The sequence below is a fragment of the Mastomys coucha genome, unplaced genomic scaffold (assembly GCF_008632895.1).
Source record: "Mastomys coucha isolate ucsf_1 unplaced genomic scaffold, UCSF_Mcou_1 pScaffold18, whole genome shotgun sequence".
NCBI classification, from domain to species: domain Eukaryota; kingdom Metazoa; phylum Chordata; class Mammalia; order Rodentia; family Muridae; genus Mastomys; species Mastomys coucha.
This window is the reverse complement of record NW_022196900.1, coordinates 111798220-111812507: the sequence shown is the minus strand read 5'-3', so window position 1 is coordinate 111812507 and position 14288 is coordinate 111798220. Positions and strand designations below refer to the sequence as shown.

The 14288-nt window shown below is 51.7% G+C and overlaps 1 protein-coding gene across 8 annotated transcripts in view; it reads right to left on the bottom strand.

The window, feature by feature from the left end:
• Window positions 1-14288, bottom strand: part of Nphp4 (nephrocystin 4) — a 91858-nt gene that overhangs the window by 35332 nt on the left and 42238 nt on the right. For all 8 annotated transcript variants that reach the window (XM_031379634.1, XM_031379641.1, XM_031379637.1 and 5 more), the window contains one exon: window positions 8117-8243. In XM_031379634.1, the coding sequence (XP_031235494.1) occupies window positions 8117-8243 (127 nt within the window). The remainder of the gene's footprint in view (window positions 1-8116; window positions 8244-14288) is intronic.

Genomic DNA, 14288 nt, shown 5'->3' with positions numbered 1-14288 from the left:
CCCCCCCCGACTAAGCGAGGGCCTCCGAAGGCCAGGCAAGAGCACATGTTCTGACCCCAATCTGAGCTGTCACAGGTCCCTTTAGATCACTCAAAGACCCAAGGCCTGTATGTCCCCTGCCTTCTGTGCACCCTATAGGGAGGAGCTGCAGTGTGGCCATAAGGCAAGACTTCTCTGGGACAGTGAGCTGCTTCCCTCCAGCCCTGGGCGGCCCTCAGCATATTTTAGCCTGGCCATGCATGTTGGACGCTGTCACAAATAGGACAGAGAAACGCTCTCCATCCATGACCATAGCTGGCTGGTCTCCCGGTGACAGTGAGTGTGTGCTGTGCTTTTCTGCTCTGCCATGGTGCTCACCAGAGGACGGGGACTGAGGAACGAGGCAGTGTCTCCTGGCAACCACTGACACCCACTGTTACCTTCTTGATGTATAGTGGCTCCGGAGAGTGGGACTTGGACCCTTCACATTGCCTCGGGAGCCACAGAATGGCCATCTGTCCCCTCTGTATGTCACACGGTCTGTGCCACGTGACAGTGAGCAGACAGGACAGGCAGTGTCCTTCCCCACCTTCGACTATCCTAGCCCTCTGATTCACAGGTCCCATTTGTCACGTGCTTGTACTTCCACAAGGGCCACAGAAAGACGTCAATGCAGGGAAATAGCTAACGAGGGACAGGACCTCCACCACTGTCCCAGGACTGGTGGCACTTGGATCCTCGGTACCACAGAACCTGCAGAGGCCGGGCATGTTTGTTCTGGGAAGGAGGGTGGGTTGCCATGACATCTTTCTGCTGATGGCCTTGGCAACTTGGGGCCTCCCCACCCCATGCACGAGCTCCCTTCCTAAGAGGGCTGCACCAGAGGGACTGGGGGGCAGCAAGCATACGGGGTGAGAGGTGGAGGGGCGTGGGCAGAGGAAAGCGCTCAGTTTGCCGAATGCCCAGACCAAGGCCACCTGTGGTCAACCACAAGACAGGAGAGCAGAGGCCCTGAAGGAGGAGCAAGAAAGCAGAGGGGCGGGAGGCGGTTGCCTGGCAACAGGCAGCAGCTGGAGAAGGGTGGAGGCAGAGCCAGGGACAGTGTGGCCCATCACAGTGAGGGGGAGGACCAAAGGGCCAGGGCCCTAATGAGATCGTCACTAAACCTAAAGAAGGGTGGCAAAAGAGGCCTCCTGTCACAGACCGTGGGGATAAAGGATGAGTCATGACTAAGGGGCGCTGGGTGCTGGGCTTGCACAAGGCAAACTCATCCAAAAGGCCTTTATTCCTCACTCTCTGCAGCTTGGATCACAGGGATGGGAAAATGGAAAGCTAAGAGATAAAGGGAGAACTTGGTGACAGGCATGGGCCTCCACCTGACTGAACTCAGGCCACAACCCTCAAGGGATGGAAAAGCCAGGTGACTGGCCTGGGGCCCTGAGGGGTCAGCTCAGCTCTGCTTGCTGACAGAGGCCACACTCTCTGCACCTGTGCCCAGCCCTCTGCAGCAAATGCACTGGAAATTCTATTGCTGTGTCCAAAGTGGCCAAAAACCCCTCCCCCACTTCTGTGGGGCGACCAGGCTCCCCTGACACATGGATGGCCATTGCCACCTGCCAGAGGAGCTAGACAGCACAGCTGCATCTGCCGAGATCTAAGCACAGGTGTCCCGGGAAACACAGCGGCAGGTGTTTGTGATAACCCCGGTTACAGGAGTGTTCTCAGATCCTCCGAGCAAACAATTCAAAATGCTGTCGCCACCAGAACACGCAAAAGCAAAATATGGGTCAAGGAAAGAAACTCCAAGACTAATCAAAAGTGCAACCTGTGCGCCCTCTAGTGGCTCGGTGCTTGCCCTCCGCTGTCAGTGATGAACAGACCTCGGCTCTCTGTCAACTTTATAGGAAAAATAAAAAGGATGATCTGTAAGGGAAAGCCAGAATACCTCACTTGCAGTGACAGCCACATAGCATTAAGCTTTCCAGAGGGGCCATGTGAGCTGACAGACACTGAGGTCTGCAAAGTTCCCCTCGTGGGTTAGACGCTAGTGGATGTTTAAGTCTCTTTTACTGGGGTCTTGGGAGGCAATGACTTTTAAATCTGGAACAAAGCGGAGTGACTGTATTAACATGACGTAAGTGCAGCCATAAATCCAAATTAAATAAGCCAAACAAAGTCAGGTCCCAACCACAGCCACTGAGACATTCACTGCTATGCCACACCACTATAGATTCCGGATGTCAACGAGAACCCAAGCAGACATCTCTCTGTAGAGACAGATAGACAGTGAGCCTTTCAGTAAAAACCTAAGAGTGTGCACAGGACGGACCTGCTTCTTCAGAACTCAAGTTCCTGTCATGTGAGGAAAACACCCCAGCCGGCTCACTTGGGAGAGCTCTGAGCTGAGAGGAGGCGCTCAGGGGAGGCTGGGTGGGTGGCTCTGACTTCCTGCTGTCCCTCTAGCCCCAGCCCACCTGGCCCTTACAGTCAGCCCCTCCATAGCTACGTACACACACACACACACACACACACACACACACACACACACACACACACACAGGCTGCTAAAGGGTGGGCCGGGGACTGCTGAAGGGCGGGCAGGGGACTGCTGAAGGGCGGGCCGGGGGCTGATGGCAACTAAACTTATCAAGCAGGGCGAAAGCAGAGGCTTTCCCTAGAAGCAGCCAGAGGAAGGGGGGTGCAGACCGAGGTGCCATGTGGCCCCCGCAGAGAAGGAAGCTGGGCCAAGCAGAGATGATGAGAACTCATATGAATACCAATACCTTCCACTTGTTCTCCCCGAGACGGGACCCTCTCTGAGGGCTTTCCCATGGACAGCCTCCCTGCAACCCTCACCCCATACCCAGAGTGCATGTGTGACCCTGTCCCCAGCCCCCTGTCCCCAGCAATACCCTCATCCCTACCCCACTCCCCATCCCCCACCCCCGCCCCCGGCTCCTGTCACCATAATGTTCACAAATACGGGTAACACAGCCAGATCGCCACCTCCAAACTCTCCTGGAACAAAGTGACACATGCTCTGTTGGAATTTCTAATCCAAGGATTATCCTGGAGGGCCTGGGCTCAGAGCTCAGAGAAACTTCTGGCAAAAAGCCAGTTCTGCAGAGAACATAGCTGACAGGAAGGGAGGGAGCACAGGGGAGAGCCAGGAGGACAGATGGGAGGACGGACCAGGTCTCGGTGACTCTGAGTTCTGGGATTCTGCAGAGTTCACATCAGTGTTGCCTCTGGTCTTTCTACCACAGCAGCCAATGAGATTGTATCTTTCTTTTTATCACATCAGCCATTCCGATTTCTTCTTTTATCGTTCTTTCATTTATCTGGCAAACGAATCGGCTTATTTATCCATTCCCTTTAGCTGAGAAGCATGGGGTGTTTTCCTAAATACTTGACTGCGGAAAGGTCACGGGCTGCAGAGGTGTCTGCTTGGGTAAGAGCACTTGATGCCCAAGCACGAAGATATGAGTTCAAATCCCAGCGCCCATGAAAAGAAGCCAGGCATAGACGTGTGCCTGCATCCCACGGCTGTGGAGGATGGAGACATTGCTGGGCCACACTGACCACCAGCCTCCCTCCAGGTCCAGAGGGAGAGCCTGCATCAAGGGAAGAACCCACCAGAGAGTGCTGCAGTGGAAGCCAGGTCCTGCTGGCTACTACTGGCAGTGAACGGACATACTTAAAAATAAAAATAAAATCTGAAATAAATTACAGCCAAGAAGAGCAAGGGCCTTTGGACATGGCAGTGCACACCTTTAATCCCAGCACTTGGGAGGCAGAGGCAGGTGCATCTCTGTGAGTTTGCGGCTAGTACGGTCTACAAAGTTCCAGGGCTATACAGAGAAACCCTGTCTCAGGAAAAAAAAAAATCTAAAGACAGCGGGAGCCATTCCGGGCTCTGTGTGCTGTGAAGGTGACAAGCGATACTCGGCTAGGGTATGCGTGCAGCTGTACATCACTTCTGATCTCTTACGTCATCTGAATTATCTTCATCTTCCTACAGTTTCTAAAGCTTTATTCTTTAATCCATCTGGAGAGTATGTGTACACTCTGTGTGTGTGTGTGTGTGTGTGTGTGTGTGTGTGTGTGTGTGCCTGTGCTGTGCGTGTGCATGTCCGTGTGTGTGTGTGTTTGTGTGTGTGTGAGAGAGAGAAGGGGGGGAATGGAGTTATTTTACAACATGTATCTGGAGTAATATGAAGCTAGGACTGGCTTTTGCATTTTCTATAGAACCAGGTGTGCAGCACCATCTACTGGCCGGTCGCCCTGACTCCCTGCTGGTCAGCACGGGTGCTAACTGTTCCTGGTCCCTGAGACAGCCACATCCCAATCCACAGAGGCTACTGCTGGTCCAGACCATGAAGCATCACTCGCAAGCCAGTCCAGGGAGGAAAGCGCTGAGGTGCTGCGGCAGCTGGGATGCAGGGAGGCGGGAGGTGGGAGGAGGGGAAGGGAGAAGGGAGGAAGGAGAAGGGAAGAGGGAAGAGGGAGGAGGGAGGAGGGAGGAGGGAAAGGAGAAGGAGGGGAGAGGGAGGAGGGGCAAGCAGCCACCAGATGTTAGGGAAAGGAGAGGAAAAGAGTTCTCCCTGCAGCCTCCCCACAGAAAGGCATGTAGGCCTACTGTGCGCACTGTGGAGGTGTAGCTTCCAGAGCAGCAGGATAAGAGCACACTGCTTTAAGTCAAGTACGTGTCAAGTTGTTGCAGCAACAGGAAACACGGGCTCCCTGCTCCTATCTGTACCACGATATCCCCATGGATACCATGCTGCTCTTGGGCCTGGAACTTTATGGGTAAATCTGTAAACCAAAATACCAAGGCTTCCAAACTACCTTCGCTATCCTTTACTGGACTTTTTTTAATTTAAAAATTGGCATATACCTAAAAAATAAAAATAAATAAAACACTGTGTGGGTACAACACACTCTAGACAGAAATCTCAAGATCAGACCAAGCCGCACAGGAAGTGACTCCAGTCGCCCGGGGAGTCTGCGCAGTCCCTGGAATAGCAAGGGAAGGGCTAGAGAGAAACCTGGGGGAGGCAGCGAGCAAGCACTTCTCCAGGCAGACCTACCCGCCCACTTGAAACAGAGAGACAAGAGAAAATACCAGAGGGGAGAATTGTGGGAAGGAGGGGGAGGGGAAGATGACTGGAGACCTGAGCTTCAGCCAACAAGGGCAGAGGTCCTAAGTGGCCACCAAATGCTGCCTGTCCAGGAAGTTACAGGTGAGAGGAAACACAGTCAGCGTGCTGGACAGACTTGATGAGGCAGAGCCAATAGTGCAGGACACCAAGCCAGTGTCCGAGGGACAGAGCAACAAGCCAGTGAGGAACACGGCACCCACCATCTCCAGCATGGGACCCAGCAGAAGCTGACAGACACAACAGGGAAGACCGCAAGGAAGAAGTGGAGTCGTTGAGGTTCGAAAGCCAACCTCACTCAAGTCTCATTTGGGGAGCCAAGGCCAAGCTTGGGAGGGGTCTGGCCATCTGGGTGGGAAGTCAACTCTTCCTGATCAAGTCCCGCCCAATACAGCTGAAGGCAAGACCCAAAAGATCAGACTGTCCTCGGAGCCTTGGAATACCTGTTAGACTCACAGTCGAGAATTCTGGGTATCCGTAATCCAGCCAGAGCTCATCAGACAATCAAAGAGGAGGAAGCACTGCCCAAGTCCCCACAGAAAGCAGTGGGTCAGAGCTGTATGGGTTATGAGAGGCTGGTGGGAACAAAGCCACAGGCATGGGCTGAGTCCCGCACGCCCCTGGCCGCACACAGGACAGCACCTTTAACCATAGGGTTTCATATCTCTAAACATCAGGAGAACATCAAGAAGAAATTTCAGGTGTTCTTAGCACAGAGATGAGGATGCCCACTGCCCTGATCCCACGAGGGCTCGATACAGACATCCTTAGAAAGTCACACCCTGTCCCATGCTGCAGTTGTGTATCTAGGAGACAAACGGGGGAGAAAGTGACCAAGAGTTCCAGTTTAGCCAACAAGAGTGTCACAGTCTGTGAAGCTGCATTGCACATAAAGTGAAGAGTTATTCTGGAGCAACCTGACAAAGTGCACACCGGCCCCCATTCCCAGCCCTAAGGGATCCTGCAGACTTTTTAGCAGCACCCCAAGCACAGGGGATGTTGCACACTGGACTCCATTACATAAGATGGGTCTGTTAGCCGGGTGGTGGTGGCGCACGCCTTTAATCCCAGCACTTGGGAGGCAGAGGCAGGCGGATTTCTGAGTTCGAGGCCAGCCTGGTCTCCAGAGTGAGTTCCAGGACAGCCAGGGCTATACAGAGAAACCCTGTCTCGAAAAAAACCAAAAAAAAAAAAAAAAAAAAAAAAAAAAAAAAAAAAAAAGATGGGTCTGTTAATGTACATGAAGAACCCTGAATGGGTCTGCTAAGCACATGATTCAAACAACTAGGAGCTTAAACTACTCTACAGAGAGGGAGCCTTCAACATGGCTGGGCACCAAATGGTTGGGTTTTGGAACCTGCTTCCAGGCATTTCAGAAAATCCCACTGACCAGGAAAGCAGAGGTCAACAGGGTCAGCGGGCCGCTGGCCTATCACAGAGAAAATTACATTCAAGAGGACCAGGCTCTGCAAACCAGAAGCTCAAAATACAGAATATCCAATGCCAGGACTCGGGGACCATTGGGATAGAAACTGCCCAGATTATCAGAGGCTGAGGGGGGGATGCTAGGAAGGGGCAGCACTTCCTCCCTCACCACCATCTGTCTATCACCCCATGCTGTTGGGCAGCCAGAGGAATCATGGGAGCACAGCAGGAGTGAGGGAAGCACAGTGAGAGTAAGGGAGCACAGCTGGAGGAGGGGAGCACAGCAGGAGGAGGGGAGCACAGCAGGAGGGTGGGAGCACAGCAGGAGGGTGGGAGCACAGCAGGAGGGTGGGAGCACAGCAGGAGGGTGGGAGCACAGCTGAAGGAGGGGAGCACAGCTGGAGGAGAGGAACGCAGCAGAACAAAGGAGCACAGATGGAGGAGGGAACTACAGTGCTGTACTCCATGGGTTCAAGAGCTGCTCATTTCCCATGTATCCATCTGGATCAGTCATGAAGAGCAGAACTACCTGTGTCCAGGGCCCACAAACCTCCATAAGCAGGAGACAGATCTGCTCCAGAAACCCAGGCCACAGCTCAAAGTCCACCTGTGGGACCTTGCCTTTCCTCCCTCCACCCTGGCTTCACCACAGGTCCGGGTCACACAGAAGATGCTGGGCCATCAAACACAATGACAGTAACAGCTCTTCAACCCACACACCTGTGGCCTCACAGGCAAGGCCTGATCCCTGTTGGGGGCCGCTGGCTGGAGGGACATCCCCAAATCACACATTGAAAGCCAAAGGTGACTCAACGTGAATTAAGGTGCCAAGACAACCATGCAACAGTATTTCCAGTGGCTGTCACACCATCCTGTCACCACACTGTCACTGTCCTGTCCCACACTGTCACATCATCCTGTCCCCACACTGTCACTGTCCTGTCCCTACACTGTCACACCATCCTGTCCCCACACTGTCACACAGTCCTGTCCCCACACTGTCACACAATCCTGTCCCCACACTGTCACACTGTTCTGTTCCCACACTGTCACACTGTACTGTCCCCACACTGTCACACTATCCCCACACTGTCACACTATCCCCACGCTGTCACACTGTCTGGTCCCACACTGTCACACTGTCCTGTCCCCACACAGTCATACCATCCTGTCCCCATGCTGTCACCCTGTCTATCCCCACACTGTCACCCTGTCTGTCCCCATACTGTCACACCATCCTGTCCCCACATTGTCACACCATCCTGTCCCCATAGTCACACCGTCCTGTCCCCACACTGTCACACCATCCTGTCCCACACTGTCATACTGTCCTGTCCCCACATTGTCACCCTGTCTGTCCCCACATTGTCACCCTGTCTGGTCCCCACACTGTCACAGTATCCTGTCCCCACACTGTCACACTGTCCAGCCCCACGTCATCTTCTTAAGGGAAACCAGCTCATTGACTCAACAGAGAAATCTTTGGCAACTGCCCTGCAGGGCTGGTGAGGGCGAGGTAAGCTGCGGGTGGGAGTCAGCTCTCTGGGACTCACCTGAAGGGGACACTGGCATCTTCCTGGAGGAACGCCGCCCTGCCCTGGGGCCGTTGGCATGCTCTGTGGGGGCATCTGAGCTCAGTGAGAACTGGAACTGGATGGTTCCGGACTCCACCTGCTTCACCTGCGATTGACCAGGGAGAGCGACAATGGTGTCCCTCACTGGCACTTCCAGCAGAGACCCACCAGCACAAGTTGGCCCTATGGCCCAGGCCCCCCTCAAGAAAAGTTTCAGCCAGAGAAACATTCTGGAAACCACGTGTTCTTAGATCATAAACAAGTAATTTTCTGAGAAGCAAATTAGTTGTGCCATTAAAATCCCAGGAGAGCATATTATCAGGGAATGACATTTACCTGAGCAGAAGTATAGTTAAGGTATTTAATAAGCCATAATGTGTATGTTTTTAATTAACATGTAGTATTGACTTACTTGCGTGACTACAGTCCTGTGGGCTTTAGCCCATCCCCTGGCTGGTCCAAGGGGCCACTGACGGCTTCTCCAGAACTAGGCTGGTCCTCTTGAAAGTGTCATGGGAATCACGTGACACAATCCCACAGTCATTCACTCTCCACAATGCCCATGGGGTTACCCATATACAGTCCAAGGCTTTCATGACTGAGTCACGTGCTAACACATGGGTGTGCCCAGACCACCCATCCACCCATTCACTGGGAACACCTGGGCAGTTGCCAGTCTGCTGACTGAGTCACGTGCTAACACATGGATGTGCCCAGACCACCCATCCACCCATTCACTGGGAACACCTGGGCAGTTGCCAGTCTGCTGACTATACACAGAGTTGCCACAAACAGCGGTGGACAGATTGCTGTGTGACCCAGTTCTCACTTCTCTGGGAAGCAACTGCTAGGAGGTAACTCTACTGTAGACACTGCGTTTTGTAAAAATAAAAATATTCAGAGCTATGGGGGTTCAGACGACAAAAGCACCAGCTGCTCTTGCAGAGGACCCAGGTTCAGTTCCCAGCACCCACATGGTGGCTCACAACCACCTGTAATTCTAGTTCCCAGGGATCCAACACCCTCTTCTGGCCTCCTTGGCACTGCATGCTCAATAGTTCATAGAAATACATATAGGCAAAACACCCATACACAAAAATAAAAATAAAGAATCCTCTAAGATTTTTTCTGAGCTAGGATTCTCTCTGCTTCGAGGTCTTTTTTGGCTCGCATAAACATGCTGGAGGTTTTTCAGTCAGTGTTTGCATGGAATTCCCCCATTCCTTTACTCTCAAAGCTGCATCATTACATCCAAGCCATGGCCCTCACAGACCATGAGGGAGACCCCGTTTCCATGCTATGTAGAAGCCTCTTGCTTCACAGGGCTGAGACATGATTTAGACAGCTTGCTCTTCCCTGGGTTTTTTTCAGTTTTCCTCTGTCTTCTTTAGGATCGTTCCATTTTATCTGCCTGTCTGCAGATAAAACTGGGTTTAAACTGTTACAGTCTGAATCTGAAATGTTTTCCACAGGCTCGTGTTCAGAGCTATCTGAAAGCCTATGGACCTGTCATGGGTGGTACCTGGCTGGCTATTGGAAATGGGTCACTGGGAGCCATCTTTGAAGATCTACCAGTAGCCAGCTCCTTGTGCCTCCAGTTCTCACAAGTGATTAGTCTGGACTAAGAGCCCCACCTCCAACTAGCTTCTCCTCCCTTGTTTATGTCTGGAATTTTGGTCACCTCAAAATTAACTGTAATTCATATGATATCTGATTGCTAAAGACTTCTCTTAAGGTTTTTTTTTTCTTCTCTTAAGGTTTTAAATATAAATTCTACCAGGATGCTGATACACGCTTGTCACCCAGCTAAGAGGAGGGTCATCTTCAGTCTGAGGCCAGTGCCGGTTACACCGTGAGATCCTTTCTTGAATAAGTAACTAAACAAATTCAATAAAAAAACACTTAGCCACTTCTAGGTGTGGTCAGTGCTGGCAGCTTGTTACCTCTGTGGTGGAATGTAGACTCTCTCTCAGGCTCCCACAGAACCCAGGTTCCTGGCATTCATTACATTGTTTCATACTGAACCTAACTGCCGTGTAGACCTCACCCGATACAATGTAATTTCTGCCTAGACCTCCCGCTTAGCCTTCTCAGCCCTCACTTCGCTCTTCTTCACTCCCACCTTCCATGCCTCCTTCTCTGGAGTAGCAGTTCCTAACATGTGGGTGACCACCCCTTTTGTTCCCTCACTCAAGTCGCCTAAGACCATTGGAAAATATGGATATTTATATACTTTGATACATAACAGTAGCAAAACTACAGTTATGTAGTAGCAGTGAAAATCAATTTGTGGTTGGGGGTCACTACCACATGAGCAATTGTACTAAAGGCTCACACACAGTACAGGGAAGGTTGAGAACTTCTTATGACTTCTCCTGACTGCTCATGAGAAACACCACACTGTTCTCCAATACCCTTCCTTCAGTGCCCTGGGGATGCCCTGGGGTCACCAATGCCTGTGCTTCTGGGGACTCTTGCAGGGTACAGAATTCAGGGCTCCAAGAGCTTCCTTCCATTTTTCCTAGCCCACACTTAGGCAGAGCAGCCTCCAACACTTACACCAGCACTTCTCTGTGGACAGGGAACCGGCTTTCTATTTCTGTTCTCTACTCTTTCTTTGCTTTTAGTGTTCAGTGATTCATAGTGTCTGGCTGAGTTTACTTCCCAATTATCTCTGGGCTTTGTTGAACTTCCGGATATCTGGGTTTGTGTCTCTTGCCAAGACTTTCCTATCATCACATCTTCAGAGGCGTCTCCTGCCCCGGGCACTGCGGAGAACTCTGCGGACCCGGTGCTGCCCTGCTGTTCAGCACCGGAGCTTGGCTGCTGCCACCAATCAACCCCTGCAACTCTGCTGGCCCTGGTTCTACTGTCTGATGTCAGGGATGACAAACTCTGGCCACCCATCCAGCTGCAGAGCACATCTTGTGAAGATTTTAACTTGCTTCTTTTGAGTTCTACAATCTCCATCTGGCTCTTCTCTGCACCCTCCCTCTCTTCACAACAGTGTTAGCACCTATGTGTGCAGGCATTTTCACTGTTTTAAGATCCTTGGTAACCAACCTTTGAACCATCTCTGTGTTGCTGTTAGATAACTGGTACATTATCACATGGGCTCCTGGTACACAAATTCATTTAGATTATATTGCACTCATTTTAAAGATACGTGTTTTGTGTCTATGGCTGCTTTGCAGTCCGAGAAGGAAGAACATTGGCATTGAGTATCAGCAGAAATCAGCCCCCTGGGATCAGGCCCCAGCTTGAGACCACAGTTCCTGTGGGCACTGGTGTCCACATGAGTACCCGTCTCAAAGCTTACATAGCATCCTCCAGATCTCCTGCCTGCAGTTCTCCAGTGGGCAGCCCTGGGACTAGACAGAATCCACCACACACACAGCTCAGGTCTCAAATGCCCTGGCCCGCTGTTTAAGGTCAGATCCACACCCATGCAGCTTGGGATAAACTTGGGATTTTGTAAACAGTTGCTTACAAGCCCCTCCCTTGTGAGCGCTGCCCAGTTCCCCAGGAGCCTTCGACTTTCCAACCAGGCCTGCTGTGTGCATCCTACCTAAGGCCCAGTGCTTTGTAAAGAGGACAGGAATGTAAGAATAGGTAATGGATCCTCATCCATCAATTCAGAAGTCAGTGCATGATGTCTATAGCTGATAAACTGATAGCACAGGAAAGGTACTACTTCAACATCAAAGGTAAATGACTGTAAATCACAGGGAGGAACTGGAAGTACTGGCTTTTACAGGTGGAAATACTTTTAAAGAATTATTTATCCGAAGGAAAAAGACAAGACAAGAAAAGCATATAGCCAGGGAGGAAACCCGGCCATGGGATGGAACCTTGCTTCACAGCAAACACTGAAATGACAGTGGACCATGAGCCCCAGAAACATGATGGCTATTTCCCTTGACTGACAGCTGCCATGTCCGCTCAGCTTTCCTCTCCGTGTCCATGTGCACCTTCAAAGGGCAGTCACTGAACAAGGAAGGGCTGCAGAGCTGGCTGCCAGAGCGAGGGCACAGGGAAGCTACACCTCCATTCCAGCTGGTCTCATCTGGCCAGGGTCGGAGCCACCAGGAAGAACTCACAAGGAAGCCATGGTGCTTTCCCAGTGCAGGAGCACAGACAGCGCCAGGGCCACCACAGCACACCGCTGTCATTCACAGTCTGCTCAGGGTGCTGGCCCTCCACCACAGGCATGTCTGTCCCAAAAAGCCTTCAACAAGGTCTGCAGATGCTGGCTGCCACAACTGAGGATGCTACTGGCATCTAGTGGCAGATGATGGGAATGCAGTTAAACCCACTCTAGAGCGAGTGTGTAGGCCACACAGTGTGTGTGTATGGGGGGTTACTCCTCAGAAATGTCAACATCTCTGGGATTGAGAAATGCAACTCAGAATGAGTGTTCTCCATGGGAAATGAAAATGTTTGACATGTGTGTCACAGAGCAGGTAAGACTTTCAAAATGCTCGCATGCCTGATACAGTTTGCACACTCAAAAAGGGAAGGCAATGAAGTGTCAAGACCAGCTGTAAATGTGACAGACATTTGCACCAGACAGGCACAGAGACAGACAGACAGACAGACAGACAGACAGACAGACAGACAGAGAGGGAAAGACAGGAGAACAGAGAGAGAAAAAGACAGAGAGATAGACAGTCATACACAGACACACACAGAGAGAAACAGACAGAGATAGACACAGAGCCACACAGAGAGACAGACTCAGAGATAAACACAGAGAGAGAGAGACAGAGACAGAGACAGACAGACACAGAGATACAAACACACAGAGAGTAACAGAAAGAGACAAGAAGACATAACCACACAGGCAGAGAGAGACACACACAGGGGAGAGGGGAGAAAGGAAGAGAGAGAAAAGAGAGGGAGGTGGGAGAGGGGGGAAGGAGTGGAAAGGTAATGGCTTTGAGATTTCTGATGGTGATTTCATAATAAGGGCTCAAATCAGACCATATGGAAACGCAGCAAAATATGGTCCCATAATGAGAGACATTGCTCATAACAAGGAAACTGCACCATCAGCTGCTCCCTGATGCAGGGCCCCAAAGCATCAGGCAGGTCGTAAATAACAACACTGGAAATAACAGCTGTCGCTAGAGTCAGCACAGACGTGACACTGGGAAGTGGCAGGTACGGCCCCTCTCCCTGAGAGAAAGGAAATGAGTGGTAAGGGCTCCATGCACGGCTGAGACCAGCATACTACAGGCACCACACAGAAGGGCAAGCAGGCCCTGCCACAGCCTAGAAGGCAAGGATGGACCTCAGACGCGGGCCTGAGCCAAGCCACAGTTCCACATCTGTCTGTGATGTCCTGGGTCACTTGAGTTCCAAGACCATGGCTTGAGCAAGGCAGCCAAGGTGACCCACCCGGAGCCTCTCCTGACCTCCCTTGCTATCCAGGTTGGAGCTCAGAGAATGCCACAGCCAAGCAGCTGTCAGTCTGAGCATCTGCTGGGGCCTGCACTCTACATGCTGCTGGGAGCGGCACAGTGGGAATGTGCTGGGGGGCAGATAGTGCAGAGGCCAGCTGGGGGCTGAAGCCAAAGCCCTAGCTAGTTCTCTCGCCAATCACTTTCCTGGCAAAAGCCACATGAAGTCCTCCTCTGAGGCACCAAACACAGGCACAAGGAGCATACTGAGGAGCAGCTCCCTACAAACATGCACCCCGGCCCAGCAAGGCATCCAGAGGAGGAGGTGTGGATATTATCAGATGTGGGATGAAACTGGCCTAACCTGGGCTCAGCACACACTAAGGGCACATTCAGGACAGAGAAAAGGCTGGCCTGTGAAATACTGAAAACAGGCTAGTCACTGTGAAGCTTTAAAATAAATAAACTTGGACTCGGTGGGTAAAGTGGTCCTGTGTAAGTGCAAAGGCCTGAGTTCAGGAACCCACAGGAAGCTAGGTGTGGTAGCACACAGCTATAGTCCCAGCGAGTCTGTGTCCAAACACTGGATGGAGGATACAGGAAAAACTCTGATGCCTCTACATGCACTCTCACGGTAACTACACCCACCTATCACACACACACACACACACACACACACTGATGCCTCTACATGCACTCTCATGGTAACTACACCCACCTATCACACACACACACACACACACACACAC